We start from the raw sequence: 19,062 nt of genomic DNA, 5'->3' as shown, positions 1-19,062 counted from the left end.
CGGCGGCTGCAGGAGCAGCGGCGGCGGCGGCGGCGGCATCTCCTCCTCACATGACCCCACTGTTTGTCCCCGTGATCAGCGCGAGCGGCTCCCGTGTCTCCTCCGTCCTCCTGCCGACGGCAGGAGGCTCTGGGCTCGGGCCCCGGCCGCCCGCCCCCCTCCCCTCCCTCCCCCCCCCGGGCCCCGCGCCCCCCCCGCCCCCACCCCCCCCATGGACATGCTGGACCCGGGTCTGGATCCCGCTGCCTCGGCCACCGCTGCTGCAGCCGCCAGGTAAGAGTGCCCGACTGGTCCGTGCCCCCGCGCGCCCTGGCCCCGGCCCTTCGGCCTGGCGGCGGCCGGGCCGCCATGATCCCGAGCGGCCGCTGGGCCCAGCTCAAAATGGAGGCTGCGAGGGAGGGGGGACCCGCGCTGATACCCTTGGCCCCGGGTCCCGGCGGTGCCCTAACTCCAGACTGGGCCGGGCGGGACGGGGGCCGTGCACCTGGGCAAAGGGGCGGGGGCGCGGGCGGCCCTGACCCCCCTCTTCTTCCCGTCCTCCCCGCAGTCACGACAAGGGACCCGAGGCAGAGGAGGGCGTCGAGCTGCAGGAAGGTGAGTGCTCGCGGGGCTTACCGGGGCCGCGGCCTGCGCCCGGGGAGGGGACTGGGGGCGCCTTGGCCGCGTGACCACTACCATCCCCCCCACCCTCCTCCGACCGCAGGCGGGGACGGCCCTGGGGCGGAGGAGCAGACGGCGGTGGCCATCGCCAGCGTCCAGCAGGCGGCGTTTGGCGACCACAACATCCAGTACCAGTTCCGCACAGAGAATAATGGAGGACAGGTGAAGCTGCGGGCCCGGAGCCCGCGGGCAAATGGAGGGTTGAGCCGAGGGTCGAGCGGGCGGGCTGGGAGGGGCTCAGAGCTGGTCCCGGCCGGGACCCCAGAACCGATCTCGCTGCTCTGCCGCCCCCTGCAGGTGACGTACCGCGTAGTCCAGGTGACTGATGGTCAGCTGGATGGCCAGGGCGACACGGCTGGCGCCGTCAGCGTTGTGTCTACGGCTGCCTTCGCAGGGGGGCAGCAGGCTGTGACCCAGGTGGGCGTGGATGGGGCAGCCCAGCGTCCTGGCCCCACTGCTGCCTCTGTGCCCCCAGGTCCCGCAGCGCCCTTCCCGCTGGTAGGTGCCCACAACGCCTGGGGGATGGCGAGAGGAACTGACGCTGTTCTAGGGAATCCCCAGGGGGTGGGGCAAGTGGGACACTGATGCTGCCTTTAGACCCTCAGGCGGTGTGTGTCAGATCCCTGTTCTGCGAGGTGAAACGTGGGTCAGGGGCTTTGAAATACCATTTTGTCTTTCTGTAAAATGGGGATGATAGTAACAGGAAAGTCTCTTAGAGGTAAAAGGGGATCAGCTCATCAAATGATTGCTAGGCATCTGCCGAGTTCGGGGGCTAGGAGACAGGGCAGAGTGGCACACAGAGAGGGGTTTCCTGCCCTCCAGAGGATGCGGTGAACGTCAGACACGACATGAAGGGGATGGGTTGGTGAACAAAGATGGCTAAGGGTGGCCTCTGTGTCCTCCTACTCCCCAGGCCGTAATCCAAAATCCCTTCAGCAATGGCGGCAGCCCGGCAGCTGAGGCTGTCAGTGGGGAGGCACGGTTTGCCTATTTCCCAGCATCCAGTGTGGGAGATACCACAGCTGTGTCCGTACAGACCACAGACCAGAGCTTGCAGGCCGGAGGTAAAGGGAGGAAGGGGCCAGGGCGGAAGGCAGGGGAGGCAGCAGGCCTAGCAGGGAGGGAAGCCCCCCCCAACTGGTTCTAACTGCACCACCCCTCCCAGTTCTTGCACTAACCCCCGCTTTCACTGCAGGTCAGTTCTATGTCATGATGACGCCACAAGACGTGCTTCAGACAGGAACACAGAGGACAATTGCACCCCGGACACACCCCTACTCCCCGTAGGTGCAGGAGACCTGGTCCCAGGAGCCGGGGCCGCTGGAAGGGGCTGGTGTGAGGGGTCACAGCAAGGGAAGGTTTTCTGGAATGGGAGCCAGACAGTTGAGCACACAGCAAGCAGTCAGTGTATTTTTTGGTCTGTTCTTGCTTCTTGAGTGTAAGTAAGAGAATTAGCATTTTTTCTCTTTTTGCATAAGAGTTTATTTTGCAGCGGTAATTTAAAGTCTGACTCCTTAATAGATGTTTAGGCAGATGGGACCTGAGAGAACACGTGCCCATCTTTTTCCTCTTCTAGGAAGATTGACGGAACCAGAACACCACGGGATGAAAGAAGGAGGGCTCAGCACAATGAAGGTAAGGTCCGGGTGGAGTTTCTGGGCCCCATGGGCACCGCTAGGCCTGGTGCTTGGTGTCACGATCACTAGCACGCCATGAGCGCATAAGAGGTGTTTGTTGAATGCCAGAAAAGTAGAAACAGGTAGAAGTTCGTCATCAGGAGCAGATAGGCAGGAGGTTGAACTGGAAAGTGTTTTGTCATGCTGGCTAGTGATCTTGAATTCACGGTCCACAACTGAAGTGGCAAATTTGATGTTCACGTGTGGATTTCCTGCCTCTCTTGAAAAATCGGTTTGATTTGGTTTTCCCATGTGGCAACTATTGTGCTCTTGTCCCTCATTCCCCCCGTCCCCGCCCACCTGACTTCCGGAAGCTGTGCCTCTGGCTGCCCAAGGCCAGAGCATCATGCCCTTCCGTTACACACCAGATCCCACCCTATGGTCATCTTGGCCGTTAGTGCTGTCTCCCTTAGTCCTCCACCACCTCCCTGTGCGTCCAGTCTGTGGCCACTGCAGCGGACATGGTAGCATGCAAGTGTGGGGGAGCATTTACACCTAGACCGTCCTCTTGCAGCAAATGTTTCCTAAAGGCGGATTCTAGGCTGGGCAGTGTGCACCCTGGGCCTGTTCTGGAGCCTGGTCTGCGGTGTTAAGGTGGCTGAAAAGGAGTTCAGGCTGGTGTCTTCCCCAGAGAGCTGGCCTTTGGGAGAGCCTGTCAGGCAGAGGGGAGCACAGGCTGGAGGGAAGGCAGGATGGGGTGAGGTTGCTTCGGTGAGTGCTGATGTGGTCAAAGCGGAGGTTCCAGGCAGAGTGCTTGGGGAGGGGGGGGACCAGGGAGGACTAAGGAAGGCGCTGAATGTCAGGGTGAGGCCCTGAGAGTTCTGCAGGTGTTCAGCTGGGTTTGGGCCTTTGCAACTGTGACCCGAGCAGCTCACTGGGCTCGGCCTTTAGTATATCTGTACCCCATATCTGCCTGGCTTTTACATCCTCTGGTCCAGGGGATGATACAACGGACACGATCTTGGCTCTCGCAGTGTTCCTTCTGGTGAGAGAGACAAATTACACAGTGTGACGTGAGGTCACGTAGGTTACAAGGACGAGATAAAGCTGCGTGAGAAGCTGGGGAGTCATGGCGGCAGTGTGCTCCACAGGCCTCTCTGAGAGGTGACACTGGAGCAGAGGCCTGAACGGGCCAGCCAAGGCCCTGAGGGAGAGTGCCAGGCAGAGGGCTGAGCAAGTGCAAACACCCAGGCCGGAGCCAGAACCAACTTGCTGTGTTTGGGGAAGAGCAGAATTCAGAGAAGGAAAGAGGAAGTTGGTGGCGCTGCGGGAGGGCTGGCCAGGTCATGCGGGGCCTTGTAAGAACAGCATCCCTACTCCAGGGTTTTTTTCTAGTTGGAGGGGAAGCCAGCAGCGGGGTCTGTGTACGGAGGTGATGGGACAGCAGAGGCTGGGAACATCAGAGGAGACTGTGGATATTGTCCTGAGACAGGACAGGGCATGAAGTAGGGGAGTGCATGGGGGAGAAGATTCCAAGGCTGGAGAATCAGGGTTTCGTGATGGCGTCAGGTTCATTTGAAGGGAACGGGAGAGTCTGAGCTTGGTTTTGGGGTGTGGTATGTTTGAGGGGCCTCTAGTGGGCAACCCAGTCAGTCCCAGCCCTGCTGCTTACTGGCTCTATGACATCAGGTTGCTTCTTGGTCTCTGCGCCTGTGTAGTCGTGTGTGAAATGGTGTTAGCTCGACTACCCCCGACGCTCACGGCGAGTTCAGCCGGTGCAGACACACGAGCCCCCAGCAGTGCGGTGCGCCACCTGGTAAGGCCGCAGCCAGTGACTCGGGGATACCATCCAGCCACCCTCTACCCCGCTCTTTATTCTCCGCCTCTCACCTGCAAAGTCTTGAATCGTTCTCATCCTGCAGAAGGCAGTCAGCGGTCTTTCTCATAACCTTGTCCTTAGGCTCCAGCTGCATCCTGCCTTCCGTCTCCCAACCTGCACAGTCTTTGACCCACCCTCTGCCCATCCTCCCTGTACCCTTGGCAGTCTGGCTCATTTCTCTACCAAAAGAGGTCCGTCTGAGGTCACCTGTGACGACCTCATTGCCAAATCCACTGGCTTCCTTTCCTGTCTGTGCTCCAAGCATCTGACCCTGCCTATTCCCCTTTCGGGAATGTTCCTTTCTGTTCTATGCGCTCTGATTTTCCTGCACTTTGCTTTTCCTTCCCAGCCTGCTCCTCAGAGCAGAGCTTCCCAGTAGCTCCGGGAAACTTTTTAACAGTCATGATCTCCAGGGCTGTCCTCTCAAGGTTCAGAACGAGTAGGTCGGAAGGAGGCCCAGGTGCCTGTATTTCAACAAGTTACCCAGTGATTCTTCCCACTGGGCAAGGCTGGCAACTACTTTGACTTGCAGTGTCCCTTAAGGTCTGGCCTGTCTTCCGTTGGCCTCAGGAGAGTTGAAGCCTTTGGCCCAGAGATGGTCAGTATCTCCCAAACCCTGTCCCCGATTGTAGGTGTTCATTATTGCTCCAGAAAAGAGTGTGTTTCAGACAAGGTGAGAACTGCTCCTCAGTGTCCTCCCAGGGCTGCCCCTCGCCCCGGCCCCTGGCTGGTCTATTCCGTTCTTCTGTCTTGAACTCCAGAGCTATCGTTTGAACTGTCCATTCAAAATCTTCATTTCCCGATATCCTTGAGACACCCCATACTCAACTTGTCCAAAACAAGCTCCCTGCCCCCCTGCAAAGGGTCCAATGCAACATTTCTTTTCCCAGAGGGCAAAAGGCACCCCTGTTAGAATTACCCAAGCCAGAACAGAAAGCCAGGGCCACCCTCAACTCTGCCCCGTCTCCTTCCCTCACGTCCTCGAATCCCGAGATTCTGTGTTGAAGTAGACCTCAAATCAGCTTCTCTCTGTCCTTTCCCCTCTTTCCCACCGTTTCTTGGGACTCGGGAGCCCATCTCCAGGCCCCATGGGGAATTGGTGCCGTGGGGCCTGCCCTTTGCAGCCGGGTCAGAATTTGGGCCCACTGTTGCTGGGAACCTCTGAGGAGCCAGAAATCCAGATCTTTATGTGAAATCTGGTTTTTAAGTGCCGGGTGGGATTGCTTTTTCTATTACGTTAGTTTCTACTCTTAATGTTGCTAATTCATTCCATCGACTTACTTTGGGTTTAATTAGCTTGGGGATTTGTCCTAGTCTTTCAAGATGATTTAAACCTTTCTTTTTCCCAACACAAGCCTTTCTAGTTGCAGAGGTCACTCCGGTGCTCTTCGGCTGCATCCCATTTGCCTATATGTATTTTCATTATCATTCGGGTTAAAGTACGTTCCAGTTTTCCTAATGATTTCTTCTTTGACCCATGGGTTATTTAAAAGTACGTTGCTTATTTTCCAAACTTTTGTGGGTTTTCTGGATATTGTTTTGTTACTGATTTTTAATTTAGTTCTGTTTTGATCAGAAACATACTCTTATTATATAATTTCAAGTTCTTCGAAATTTGTTGAGACTTATTTTATGGCCCTGAATATGGTCTGTCTTGTGAAAGTTCCCACGTGCGGTTGGAGAGAATGTGTGTCTCTGCGGTGGTGGTGGAGTGTTCCCTTGGGGTCGTGGAGCTCAAGTTGGTTGACACTCTTCAGGTTTTCTATCCTGAATTGTTTGTCTATTTGTTCTGTCAGTTACTGAGAGAGGAATGTTAACATCTCCAAGCGGGTCTGTGAGTTTGTCCGTTTCTCCCTTCAGTCCTGGTAGATTTTGCTTCTTGGATTGTTTTCAGCGTCCTATGGGTGTAACTGAAGCACGTGTATGGAGTAGACGTGGCCTTGGTCTTGACTGGTCATCCTCCCTTTCAAATGTTCCAGGATGGTCTCCCCGAGCCACAGGCCTGACCACCTCACCACCTGCTTGATGAAAGGGCGTGGGCCCATCAACAGGGCATTCGAGGCCTCACAACCTGGCCTTCCCCAACCCCCGCCCCACCCCCATTGGCCCCCCAAAATATTTCCATGTCCCCATTTCTGCATTTTCCACAGCTGACTGATGCCCCTCCCCTTAGAAACCAGCCCAAGTCTTCCTCTGAAGGCCCACCACACCCCAGCACCATGCAGAAATCATTGGCTCACCCTGTTATTCCACAGGCACTTGGTACAATCTTCAATCATAACACATCTAAGGTGTCAGTATCCCCCATCCACAGACATCGCACAGAGGTGCCGTGAGCACCAGCAGGGCAGAGACCGAGTCCACCGCAGATGGGGCTTGTAAGGTGCCCTGCACACAGTAGGGCAGGCAGTAAGGTTTTTTGTTTTCTGGGTTTTTTAAATTTTATTTATTTGAGAGAGAGCGTGTACACGAGCAGGGGGAGGGGCAGGGGGAGAGAATCTCAAGCAGACTCTCTGCTGAATGCAGAGCCCGCCCGACTTGGGGCTCAAGCTGAGATCGTGACCCGAGCCGAAACCAAGAGTTGGATGCTGAACCGACGGAGCCACCCAGGCGCTCCCGGGCGGGCAGTAAGTTGAAAGCAAATGAAAACTGGAAAAGATGGGCCTGGCCCTCCATGCCTGCCCTCTGGTGGCCGGAGGGGAGGAGTCCGAGGGATATCTGGCTGGAGAATGCCAGACTGTGTGAGAGGAGAGCAGGAAGCGGAGAAGCCATGTGCTGTTGGGTTCCTCTGCTGAAACCTTGGGAATAGAGTGCACCGTTGGGGGATGTGGTAGGCGGCGCTGCCAGGCCTGGGCTAGACTCCTGGATCCATCGCGGTTTTTAGTCACAGAGTTCCCGGGCGGTAGGACGGGGCCATCCTCGGTGCGGGGGTGCAGCTCTCCCCAGCAGTAATGGGACCCGGGTACTGCGCACTCCCCCCAGGGCGTTGGGTGGGTAGCGTGCAGTCCTAGAGAGCAGGGGAGGAAGAGGGACCAGGGAGGAGAGTCCCTGGAAGAGGCTGTCCTATCCCAGGCCAGAGCAGGGGGCACCTGGACATGGGGAAGGACTGGTTGGCAATGAGCAGACAGAGCCAAGTGCCAGGAGCCAGCAGTGGGATTTGCCGATTAGTGGCCGGGCGTGTTTGTGAGAACGGCGGGGTCATGGGAAGGTACCAGCCTCAGGCCATGAGGAGTGAGGGGTGTGATTGTGGCCCACCCTCCATTTTCACTCTCACCCAGACCCCTTCTGGCAGCCCCCACCAGCACTGCCCAGCCCGGAGAAAATACTCCTTTGCCCCACTTTCCAAATCCCACGTATAGGCTTCGTATCCTCCACAAACGCCGCCTACATCTGTCCGTGAGCTGTCCTGGCAGGAGGGATGAGGGCGTGATGGTTGGGGAAGGTGACTGGGCTTTCTTGTGTGTGTCCACACTGGTGCCTAGTACTGTGCTTGGAAGGTAAGGAAGATTCTGGCACAGCTTTGCTTCCGTAGGCCCTGAGCCCTGCTCTTAGGTGCCAATGCAGGCAGACCCCAAGCGGCTGTCATCAGGCCATGACATGAGCCCGATGAGAAGCCAGAGGGAAGGCACATGCCCCGTCTGAATGGGGTAGCCGCCCCTCCAGTCGGCTGACAGAGTTTGGGTGAGATTGCTGCGCGTTGTGGAATAAAATCACAAATCTGGATTTTTCAAGCGTAGCCTTCCATTAGTCTGCCGGCCCTGGCTTTCAAGGCAGGGTTCACATTGCTCTCAGGTGACCCAGTGCCTGGTGGGGGGGCCATGCCCCTGAGAGCCACTAGGGCCAGCCTGGGCAGCTTGGGACTCGCTACCCGGGCTCTGGAGAAGGATTTTAACTGGGGGTGACACGTGGTCAGACTGATTTTAAAGATGGAGAAAAAACAAACTTGTGCAGCCCAAAGCTCGGGGGAGGCCTGCGGACCTCCAGAAAATCAAAGGCACGGCCGCTGTGGAGGACCAGACAGGGGCCCCGGGGTCTTCCGGCTGTGAAGGGCTCTGGCCCATTCTTGCCTCCCAAGAACACAGGCCACAACTCCCCATTTTTCAGAAGATGCCAGTTATTACGTGAAATTTCCTAATTTAAAAAACGTTGGCTCAGATGTTAAAAATATGCCGGGCAGGTAAACCAAATGAACCCGCCGTCCCCAGCTGTTGGTTCTGCCCTAAAGGTGTGCGCGCGCCTCACTGAGGCCGAGACCTTGTTCCTCTTGAGAAGCAGCGTGAAGCGGGCACGGAGGCCGGCCGCCTGCATCTGGGCCCTGCCCCGGCCGGCACCACGCACGGCGGGAGGGCGCCGGGCGCGCAGGAAGTCCTCGGAGCGCGGCCGTCCACGCTGCTCTTACTCTTGCAGTGGAGCGGAGGCGGAGGGACAAGATCAACAACTGGATCGTCCAACTCTCAAAAATCATTCCAGATTGTAACGCAGACAACAGCAAGACGGGAGCGGTGAGTGCCCCCGCACCCGACCCCTCCGAGAAAGGCCGCCTGGTCTGGGCCCCGGGCGCGGGCGCGGTCCGGGCAGCGCTCACTGGCGCTCTTGTCTCCCCCCACCCCCAAGAGTAAAGGAGGGATCCTGTCCAAGGCCTGCGACTACATCCGGGAGCTGCGCCAGACCAACCAGCGAATGCAGGAGACCTTCAAGGAGGCCGAGCGCCTGCAGATGGACAACGAGCTCCTGAGGCAGCAGGTGAGGGGCGGGGCGGGGCTAGGGGGAGCCAGCCCGGGAGCGGGGAGCCAGCCCCTGGCTCCCCGTCCCGTCTGTCATGTGTGCCAGATTGAGGAGCTGAAGAACGAGAACGCCGTGCTTCGCGCCCAGCTGCAGCAGCACAACTTGGAGATGGTGGGCGAGAGCGCGCGGCAGTGACGCCCGCCCCAGCGCGCAGCGGGGGCTCCTCCGGCCGCTGCTGCCCCTTCCCCAGCCCTTAGCACAGAGAGGGACAGACGCCCCTCCCCCAGCTGCGTTTTTTTATAGTAGATTTTTAACAAAACGGGGAGAAATAATGCATTTCTGTGGATAAGCGCCCACCGCTCTCCTCAACTTGGGAAATGATACCCTCCCTCCCCCTTCTGTCTGTCTCCCTTCTCCCGGCCCCCACTAAGCCCCAGCACTTCTAGTGGTCTCGCCTGGAGGCAAGAGGGAGGAGGACAGAGGCCCTGCCACATCCCACTGCCTCCTTGGTCTCTAGAGGTACTGAGACAGGGTGCTTTCGGGAAGGAGGGGAGGCTTTAGGGGGGCCATCCCCGGGGCCTGGACCTAAGCAGGGAGGCCATGTCCCACCCCACCTCTTGTTTCTGGATCCCTGCTCCCCTTTGAGTGTGTGTGTGTGTTTTAATTTTCTTTATGGAAAAGTGGACGAAAAAAATAGAGAGAGAGAGAGGTATTTAACTGCAATAAACTGGCCCCATGTGGCCCCGCCTTGTCTGTCTGTGTCTCTGTCCATCTCGGGTATGCGGAGGGGGCCCGGCGTCCGTGCGGAGCTCCACAGGGGCAGCGCCTCGGCTGCCATGTACACGGCTGTGTGCCAGTCCCTGGCATCCTGTACCTCTTGGTCCCCAGTCTGGGGGGCGGTCGGGTGAAGATGAAGGACTGTCCCCTTTGAGGCTCCAGGTGTACATAGGTGGTGTGAGGGCATGGGGAGCTGGGGTCAAGGACATGTCCCATGTTTTTGGAGGAGAGGCTGGGGTCTCTCCTGTCATCTGTTGCTAAAAACAGCACTGGCTCCTGACCCTGCCCTGAAGGGGTGAAGCCCTCCCCTCTGCACCAGCCAATGGTGGAGCCTGGCCTTGAGCCCCCCACCCCCAGGAAGGGCAGATGGCCAGGAAGCCAGGGTTGGCCCGTCTGCCTGTCGCCTCACACCGTGGCTCTGGCGCCTGCCCTGTGACCCCTGCCCTGGCTGGTGACGAAACCTGGCCTGAGCTGCGATGCCGTGATGCCTGGCGAGGCTGGGGGACGCTGCTGCATCTCCCAGGGGGAGAGCGAGGGGCCTGCAGCTGGCCAGCCTGCTCACCTGGCCGAGCTCTCTGCCTGGTCCCATCCCAAATGCTCCCAACTGTCCTGCCCTCTGATGGCCCGACTCCCTTTCCCCCTCTGTCTGAGGCCATCTTTGAGCAAAGGTGTGTGCCGCAGGCAGTGGCCTGCACTTCCCAGACTCCACACCCCCCATTTTCGTGGTTTCCAGTGGGCCTTGGCAGCAGTCCAGGGCGGGGAAGAGAGTTCATTCCTTGGCTGCATGGTCCACAGGCTCTCAGGCTGGCGCTGACCCTGCCTGGGTGGTCCCCGAGTGGGTCAGGGAGGCAGCATGGCCAGAGGCCTATCTGTGAACTCGGGGTGTGTGGTTCCCTGGGCCACGTGCACCCAAAGCCGGTTCAGAAGCGGTGGGAGGGAGGTTGCCACAGTCAGGCACCCTGCTTCAGCTCTCCATCCAGTGACCTGCTGGAAAACCGGCTCTCAAGAAAAAAGGCCCAGGTTTGTAGAGTCAGCGATGTCTGCGGTTTAAATACTCCCACTGCTGCTGGATTCCAGGTGCCGGTGCGGGCCCTGGTCTAGCATGCTCCCTTGTGCTTGTGGGGAGACAGGAAAGCCAAATGGTGAGCGCACAGGCCCCAGAGTCAGGTTGCTCAGGAGGGAACCCTAGCTCTTGCCTCCGACTGGGTGAGCTTGGGCATGCCCCCATCTCTGCCTTTACTTCTCCTAGAAAGTGGAGAAAACCAGTCTTGGGGTGAGCGCGGCGCTAAGAGGGAGCAGGGTCTGGGCAGCCAGGGGACTGGTGCCGAAGAACGCAGCTGGGGCCCCCGAATACAGAGCAGAGCCCAGCATGGGGCAGGCGGGAGCCACTCAGAGGACAGGTGGCACGGAAGTGGGTCAGTACATCTGCATAGAAGAGGCAGGCATCCAGTGTTAGCAATTATGAACGAACACTGCTGGCTTCTGTGGTCAGAAATTCCAGAGACCTTTTCTGATACTCAGAAAACCACCTGCACGCTGGGGGCACGTGCCGACACAAACCCGTGCGTCTGGCTGCCCCCGTGTTTCCTGTGGGGATCGATGCCCTGTCTGAAGGGAGCTTGAAGCGGTAGGAATTATGCTGGGCACCCCCAAGGGGCCCGTAAGTGACAGCCAGCCTCTCAGGGGATGAGGACATCAGGAAAGGGTGGGTAATAGGTCACCTCGCTCCTGCTCATCGACCCGTTCAACTTCTGGGGCAAAAGGGGGGGCGGATGTTTTCTGAGGTCAACAGGGTGATGCCATGTCAGGGCAAGTGTTTCCCAGGTGGCTGGCTGGAGGCGCGTGTCTGCGGCCCGTCTGCCCCACCCCCTGGACACACCTCTGCTAAGGGTGACATAACACTGTTCCCTGTCACTCTGTTCCCGCTTATCTCCCGTCTTGTCGGCGCCACCACCTTCTTGGAAATGAGTTAGGACAAAGGGGAGGGGGCTTAGCACCCCCGCCTCCTCCAGAAGGACCCATAAAAGCAACTGAAACGGGGCCCCCGACACCACAGCAGGTCCTAAACCTAACAGTGGGACAGCAGGACACCAGGACAGCCAGCCAGACGGCACGATGGCATTGAGCATGCGGATCCAGGCTGCCTGCCTCCTGTCCCTCCTCCTGGCAAGCCTGGCCAGTGGCTCGGTTTTTCCGCACCAGGTGAGCTCCCAGGGCCTGGGTCCGGCTCGGCAGCCGAGACCACCGGAGAGCCAGGCCCTGGGAGGGGAGTGCTGAGGGCAGCTGGAGACCCCTTAGCGCGGGGCAGAACTCACGACAGGGTGAGGGGGACGGACAGCTGCTCGAAGTAGAGAGCTGGGGCCTGAGCATCAGGGACTGGAGGCCCCAAATGAACTCCCCAGTGACGGCGTGCTGCCCCATGGGAAGTCCTATTCTGGACAGTGGGGAGCACACAGCAAACAAGGTAGATGAGAGAAGAGTTTCGCTCTCGCGGAGCTAACGTTCCGATCAGGGAATGAGTCCGTGAACCATTAAAACATAAATAACACCATTGTGTTTTAGTAAACGCGCTCTTCACGAATAATGGAAAAGTATGATGATACTCCAGTGACCGGGAGGGGTGGGGGGAGGACTTTAGATGGAATCAGGGGCTGGCAGTGAAGCAGGAGTGTTTGGTGAGAAAATGGAATTTGACCTAGCACGGGGAGGATGAGAGAAGGGGACAGCAAGCGGAGGCATGGGAGAGGGCAAGTGTGGCGAACATCCCCAAGGATCAGAAGGTGTAGTGAGTGAAGGGGATGGTACTTGGAGAGGAGACCAAGGGGCGGATGGGCCAAGTCTTGTGGACAACTGTGGAAATACTGACTTTCCTCCACGTGCAAGGGGAGCCCCGCAGACTTTTAATCTGACTGATAAGGTTTGAGGAACAGAACGGATGGGGCAGGACGCAGGGAGACGTGTTCCAGGCAGGGGTGGCAGCAGGCTGGGGAGGAGCCGGTGTGTGGGGGCAAGTCTGAGAGCCCCGCTGGGCCCCGGCCATCTTCACCACCCCTTCTGCTCTCGCAGACAGGACAGCTCGCAGCCCTGCAAGCCCAGGACGCAGCCGGAGCCGAGGCTGGCTTGATGGTGAGAGCGCCTGAGACTCCCTTCCGGGCCTCCCCAGCCCTTCCCAGGCCCAAGCTCTGCTCACTCTCCCTTCCTCCCCGCAGCCCGTGCTCCCGAGGCTGAGGAGGCGAGACACCCACTTCCCCATCTGCCTGTTCTGCTGCGGCTGCTGCAATAAATCAAAGTGTGGGATATGCTGCAAGACATAGAGCCTCCCCGGCTGGACCCCCGGGCCACACCCCCACCCCTCTGTATTTATTCCTGCCTCGCCCTCCACCCCTCCGTGACCGGACTTGGAATAAAATGGTTCTGTCTGTTGTTTTCCATACTAGAGTGTCTGTTGCCCTTTCTTGCTGCCTGAGGCCCATGCCAGAGGCTTGTTCCGGCCCCTGTCTGGTCCGGTGTGCAGGGCTGGTGGGTACTGGGGTTGGCACGGAGATTCGGCGAAGGAAATCTCTTTCCTGCTCTTCCCTTCCTTCCCCTCTTCAGAAGACCTAGAACCAACCTATGTTGCAACAGCAGGGGCTGGAAGTTAAAAACCAAGTTTCCTCTCCTTGTAGCCTTCCTGAAACAAGGGTAACAAATTCAGTCCTCACACGGGTTCTCAAAGCAAGGTCCGGGGAACCCCTGGCAGGGCTTCACCAGGTGGAAGCCACTAAAACGTTGCTTGTCTTTCTCACTCTCCTCCTGTTGAGGGTATACAGCTCCGTGACGGATCAACCACATCTCTCTGACGGGAATGGGTCATGTGCTGGTGTGCCTTGTGCTTTCAAAATGTCCTGGGCTCAGTTTCTAAGACATTGAGCAGCTATAGAGAGAACCCACATAAACCAAAGTTTTCTGGGGAGTACTTGATAATTTTGCAGAGTAGAAAGGGGTCCTGACACTGGCCTTCCAGGCAGGCACCGCGAGCAGTGAGGGGTGGTGGCTGGGTTTCAGAGGAGCACAGTAAGCGGTAGCCTCTCAGTAAGGACACGCTGCTCGTGAGACACGTGGGAGAAGACCGCTCACCTCCACAAGGAGTGAAGTTCCCTCCCATTCTTCCTGAAATCGTGTCCCTCTCAATATATGCCATTTCCCCACTTTTGACAGAAACAGAGAAGATGCATTTCACTCTCTTCTTAGCCCCTAAGAAAACGTCAGCACTAGCACGGTGATAAACGACCACGGCTACTTGGCCCCTATGTTGCACATCGATGGGGAGGCCTGGGTTAGATCGTTAGGGGGACCAGGAGATGGCTGTCACGCCCAAAGGCAGGCCAAACATGCTAGAGCTTCTTTTCAAGAAAAGGCAGCCATGCTTATTTTGACAGGAAATTTCCTGATTTTTAAAATATTGGCAACTGATTAAAGGGATTTTGTTTTTTCAATCAACACTCTGGGAGCCAAACTAAACTCAGCCAGGAGCCAGCTCAGTCCTGTACCTTTTGTCTTGGAAGCCATGAGAGGCTCATCCTCTGGGAGAGGTTTTCCTGAATGGAGGCTGAAGGGTGGGGAGAGGAAGGCAGGTGGACAGCTTGGGCTCCCATGAGCTGTGGGACCTTGCCACCATCCTCTCTCCACTCTGCAACCCCGCCTCCTCATCTGAAAAAGGAGAAGGGTCTGCAGCGTTCTGCTCATCAGGCTGTGTGGCTGCTTATGAGTTATGAGTTGAACTGTGTGTCCCCCACTCTCTCAAAGTTCAATGTTGAGGTCCTAACTCCCAGTACATCAGATTGTGACCTGATTTGGAAATAGGGTCTTGATAGAGATAGTCAAGTTAAAATGAGGTCAGTAGGTTGGACCCTAATCCAAGAGGACTGGTGTCCTTATAAAAAGCGGGGATTTGGATACAGAGGCCTGTACGCAGGGAGAACGCCATGTGAACATGAAGACCGTCATCTATAAGCCAATGAGAGAAGCCTAGAACAGATCCTTCCCTCCCACCCCGCCCTCCATCCCCCCTGCCCCCACACTCAGAAGGACCAACCCTGCCAACCTCTTGACGTCAGACTGTGGCCTCAGCACTGTGAGACAATAAGTTCTGTTTTTGAAGCCACCGAGTCTGTGGTACTCTGTCACAGCAGCCCTATCACACCTGCCTGGTTTAGAAGGCTCAGCTGGATCGGAGTGGTGGCTCCCGCTTTGGACAGGCACAGGCTCTCCAGGGCCTCAACCTCCTGGGGCCTGGGGACCTGGAATTGCAGATTTCAGCGATGGTTGCCAGTGCTCTCTGTGGACACGCTGGCCTGTGCGCCCTGCCCCCAGGGACAGCCTTTGGTTCACACCTAGAGAGGGGATGGACCCCGAAACCGCACAAGCACATGACCCCAAGGGGGTTGGCATTGAGGTTGAAGGCTGTGACATAGGAGAACCCCAGGATCTCAGCGTCCTCCTCCAAAGCCCAGGCACCAGGGCCCTCACTCCTCTAGGACCCAGGCGTTCAAGCCCCACCCCGCTCTCAATGGGCCTTTGTCCGTGTCTGGGAAAGGCACGGGCAGAGTCTGACATCATGAAGCCTGAGGTGGGGGTGGGACTCCCCCTCCCCCTCCATGCAGCCTTCTCTGACTCCACACGCCTGGGTCTGAGGGATTTCCCTGCCCCTCACCCTCCCCACCCCAGCTGGGTTCTCCCTTGGAAGAGAGGAACCCCCCCCCCTCCGAAAACAGCTCTGGCCTGAAGGACAGAAGATGGTCCAGTGTGACTGAGCAACTCATGGTCAAACCATCACTACACTTAGTCACAGCACCATCAGCTCCCTCCACTGCCACCCGCCCCTACACACCCCTCCCCACCCCCCCTCACAATCACCTTGCAAAGGTCATGACCAGTGGGAGGGGTTGGGCTGGGAGGAGGATCACTGTGGAATCTGGAATCTGCACACAGTGGATCCTAACCCAGCTCAAAGAGTAAGCATCTCGCTCGATCAGCTCCTCTGTGCACCAGGCACTGTTCTAAGGCACAGAGGGCTAAGCGGATGGACAGGCAGAAACCCCGCCCTCCGTGAGCTCCCGTGCTGATGGGGAAGAAGGGCCCCCGGAGCGCAGTCAGCAACGTGCTGAGGGCTATGGAAGGACAGGGCAGCGAGTGAACGGAGGGGTGAGAGGGGCAGGGCAGGCTCCAGAGGAAGTGGCATCCAAGCTGGGAGTCCACAGGATGTGCAGGCTGTGGCCGTGGCAACGTGGGGTGTGGGGTGGGTTAGGGAGGCCTGTCCAGGAGGAAGGAACGAGTGCAAAGGTCTCCGATCAGAAGGTGCTGCTAGGTCTTTGAGGAACAATGCGTGCGCCCGCTCTGTGGTTATGAAGCTTAGCTCTGTGCCAGGAGCCATTCTACCACCGGGATAGATAGAAATCAGCAGGCCAAGCCCTTATCTTCCTGGAGATCATGTTCTCATGAGAGGAGACAATCAATGCATAAGGTCATTTCTGATGGCAAGAAGAGTCTGGAAGATAGACTAGGATGTAGGCACCAAACGTGACCCAGGGAAGTGATTCAAGAGAGGGCGGAGGTGACGCTGAAGCCAAGAGTGGGCAGGTCCAGTGTCCTGCTCACCCCCTCTGTGGCCTCTTGGGACCAAGGTTTTACCTGTTCGGGCCACCAAGATTCCCTAGACACTGAGAACACCACCTTCTGTTTCTTAGCCTGAGACTGCCAGAGATAGCAGACCCTCGTAGGGACCCAGAACCAGGGTGCGTAGTGATGGAGGAGGGGGCAGCAAGTGAGGCTGCGTCCCCCCCATCCCCTCCAGGAAGGAGCTAGTAGAACCCAGGCATCAGGCTGCCCAGTTCCAGCAGTGGTGACAAGGGCCCCTTTGTGCCCCCCTCCCTCGGGGGCAGGGAGGAGCTGGGCCCCGGAGGCAGGCGGCCCCTGGCACCCAGGGGGAGGGGACGGGCTGGCAAGTGGGGGCCTGGACCCTGGGAGGCCAGGGGACTGTGAGCAGGGCCGGTGGAGCCGAGGGCGCAGAAGCGAGAGCATCCAAGTGAGTATGCGGCAAAGAGGGGCCAACGATGAGGTGGGGGGCGGAGGACCGGGCTGAGAGGGTGGCGCAAAGGGTGCCCAGAAGCACGTGCAAGGCAAGGTCACCGGCAATTGCCACTAGTTTAGGATGGGGCGGGGGGCTGCTCCGGACAGCTTGGGGAATGGGCTGGGACCATGGCAGGGACAGTGACGGGCTTAGGGAAGGAACCACAGAGAGAAAGAACGCAGGGCTCTTCTCAGCAACCCTGTGGCGGAAGGTCCGCACTAACAGCTGCCCTGGGGCTCCCGAGTTTGGGGCAGATGGGGTGGCAGTGGTCTGGGGCTGGGTGAAGAGCAGAAGGATGCCAGGTGAGCCCCCACCTGCATCCTGCTGTCTGGAGGGGGCGGGGGCAGCGAGCTGTGAGTGAACCAGTGCCCGCACCTGGGCGCATGACAGGTGTGTGTGTGTGTGTGTGTGTGAGTGTGTGTGTGTGTGTGTGTGCACGCACCTCCCCTGGGTGAGCCTTAATCTATATCAGTGTTCCTCAACGTTGTTTTCACTATACCCCACTAAGGAACCATTTTAGAGCTGTTTTTCCTAATCCCATTCCCGCCATGAGATTCCACGGCCAGAGACGTGCAGTATACATGTTTATGTACTGCGGCCCTTTAGGGAGTCCCAGCTCACCGCAACAGCTAAGACTTTTCTGGCCCCCACCCCAAGAACCCATCTTTGCCCCCTCGCCTGTGTCCCGTACCTTCCTGTCGTGGGGCGAGGCTGGCATCCGCCACGTGTCCATCAGCCTGTGTCTGGGTGGGTCTGACCTTAGCTACCCCCCAGTGCGTGTGTGCAGGTCTGTGTGTCTTTGTGAGCATGGCATGCAGGCGGGTCCACGTGTGCGCCTGCAAGCCCTTGGCAGCCCCGGGGTGTGGTGGGCGTGGAGCAGGGCCGTGTGGGGACGCTCCTGTGACTGTGTGTGTGTGTGTGTGTGTGTGTGGCATTCTGCAGGTGCACGCGGCTCGCTGCCCTGCCCGGGTGTGCACCCGCATCGCTATTGTGTGAGCCTGTTCCTTCTGGTTGGGTCTAGATCTGTCACATTTCAGACCGGCATTTGCATGTGTCTGACTGTGCATGTGTCCGTGTCTGTGGGAAGAGCACAGCGAAGGCCAGGGAAGGCAGCCACTTGAAACCCTGGCTTCAACCCTGAGCAGCCGGGTCTCAGGGACTCATGAGCTCCCAACCCCGGGGTCCTTCCTGGCCCTGCTCTGAGCCCAGCCAGGAGCGCCCGACTCTTCTTCCATCCAACCTACCCCAAGAAACCCCCCAGGATGAGGCACCCTCACCCTGAGCGAACAGGGCTCTTTTGTACCGGGCCCCGGCCTCTGCTGAGGGTGGGGACAGCAGGGGCCGTCTGTGGGGTGGGAGAGGGCGGCAGGAATTCCCGCGGCATGTTGGGAATGCTGATGCTGTGAAACCCAGTCATTGATGGGCCAGGTCCCTGCCCGCCACCCCCAGGCCTCAGCTGTGGGCCATCTGCTCCCTCACCCCACTCACCACACGGCCTGCCTACCCCCCACCCCAGTGCTCCGCCGCTCCCCCTTACCTCCCCAAAGTTCCTCAGCATCACAGCTCGGGGTGGGCGGTGACTACAGAGTAGCTTCCAGGCTGTGTGGGAGGGTCCCAAGCATCCCCGGGCAGCGGAGACCACGTGCGCAACCTGACAGCAGGCCGCCACTCAGAGCGGACAGACACGGAGAGGGCAGCCGGGAATGCACCTGTCTGGCTCTCATTCCAGGTTGGCTGGCTGACAGCTTCAAGTGACACCTGAAGGCATTCCCAACTCAGGGAGACTGAGGTGAGGGGCAGGGTTCCAACGTCTCTTTCCCCCTGGCTTCCCCTGCTTCCTGCTGCTGGTCCAGCCCTGGCTCGGTCCTTACTTTCTGGAGATGCCCAGGAGCACAATGGTGATGAAGAAATTATCAGCATGTCAGTACTACGTAGAGACAGGGTGGTTTGGTGGTTAAGTCTGCAGATCCGGAGCTAGGCAGATGGGGCTTGAATCCCAACTCTGCCACTTACCAGCTGTGTGGCCTTGGGCAAATTACTTAGCCTCTCTGGACCGCAACTATAAAATGTGGGTTATAACTACCCCTATCTCAGAGAGACCAAATGAATTAATACAGCAGAGTCAAGCATTGGGGCCTGGTGCATGGGTCAACGCCACAGAAATGTTTGTCATTCTAAATAATGATACCAGCAGCAACCAGCTTCTGACCGGGCCCTCTCCTGAAGCCTCACCAGAGGCACCCTTCACCTCTTCCCCTGGCCTTTAGCGCTCTCCTCTCCCCTCTCCAGCTGTTGCT

At 58.2% G+C, this 19,062-nt stretch overlaps 2 protein-coding genes across 3 annotated transcripts; both read left to right on the top strand.

Moving 5' to 3' along the window:
• The first annotated feature begins 189 nt into the window (after nucleotides 1–189).
• On the top strand, nucleotides 190–9,633 carry USF2 (upstream transcription factor 2, c-fos interacting). 2 transcript variants are annotated; one of them, XM_040632854.1, is made up of 10 exons: nucleotides 190–273; nucleotides 548–594; nucleotides 704–822; nucleotides 958–1,158; nucleotides 1,574–1,724; nucleotides 1,856–1,943; nucleotides 2,237–2,295; nucleotides 8,563–8,657; nucleotides 8,770–8,898; nucleotides 8,986–9,633. In XM_040632854.1, exons 1-10 carry the CDS (start codon nucleotides 212–214, stop codon nucleotides 9,073–9,075), a joined length of 1,041 nt encoding a protein of 346 aa, XP_040488788.1. In that variant the 5' UTR covers nucleotides 190–211; the 3' UTR covers nucleotides 9,076–9,633. The 2 variants fall into 2 exon arrangements, with proteins under 2 accessions (XP_040488788.1, XP_040488789.1); XM_040632855.1 differs by lacking the exons at nucleotides 8,563–8,657; nucleotides 8,770–8,898; nucleotides 8,986–9,633 and adding an exon at nucleotides 6,682–6,806.
• A 2,119-nt stretch (nucleotides 9,634–11,752) lies between these two features.
• On the top strand, nucleotides 11,753–13,061 carry LOC103682498 (hepcidin antimicrobial peptide). Its single transcript, XM_008712092.2, has 3 exons — nucleotides 11,753–11,859; nucleotides 12,724–12,783; nucleotides 12,867–13,061. The coding sequence occupies exons 1-3, from the start codon at nucleotides 11,773–11,775 to the stop codon at nucleotides 12,969–12,971; spliced, it is 252 nt and encodes an 83-aa protein (XP_008710314.1). The 5' UTR covers nucleotides 11,753–11,772; the 3' UTR covers nucleotides 12,972–13,061.
• Nucleotides 13,062–19,062: the final 6,001 nt, after the last annotated feature.

This window comes from Ursus maritimus, unplaced genomic scaffold, assembly GCF_017311325.1.
Source record: "Ursus maritimus isolate PB19 unplaced genomic scaffold, ASM1731132v1 scaffold_19, whole genome shotgun sequence".
Classification (NCBI taxonomy): Eukaryota; Metazoa; Chordata; class Mammalia; order Carnivora; family Ursidae; genus Ursus; species Ursus maritimus.
This window is presented reverse-complemented; position numbering and strand designations above follow the sequence as displayed.

What these genes read in the sequence shown, in the direction of transcription:
- USF2 (XM_040632854.1), top strand. Translation starts at nt 212, where the DNA reads ATGGACATGCTGGACCCGGGTCTGGATCCCGCTGCCTCGGCCACCGCT. An exon ending in ACCGCTGCTGCAGCCGCCAG is followed by an intron (nt 274 to 547) that starts GTAAGAGTGCCC and finishes TCCTCCCCGCAG; the next exon opens with TCACGACAAGGGACCCGAGG. An exon ending in ACAACAGCAAGACGGGAGCG is followed by an intron (nt 8,658 to 8,769) that starts GTGAGTGCCCCC and finishes CCCACCCCCAAG; the next exon opens with AGTAAAGGAGGGATCCTGTC.
- LOC103682498 (XM_008712092.2), top strand. Translation starts at nt 11,773, where the DNA reads ATGGCATTGAGCATGCGGATCCAGGCTGCCTGCCTCCTGTCCCTCCTC. An exon ending in GCTCGGTTTTTCCGCACCAG is followed by an intron (nt 11,860 to 12,723) that starts GTGAGCTCCCAG and finishes CTGCTCTCGCAG; the next exon opens with ACAGGACAGCTCGCAGCCCT. An exon ending in GAGCCGAGGCTGGCTTGATG is followed by an intron (nt 12,784 to 12,866) that starts GTGAGAGCGCCT and finishes TCCTCCCCGCAG; the next exon opens with CCCGTGCTCCCGAGGCTGAG.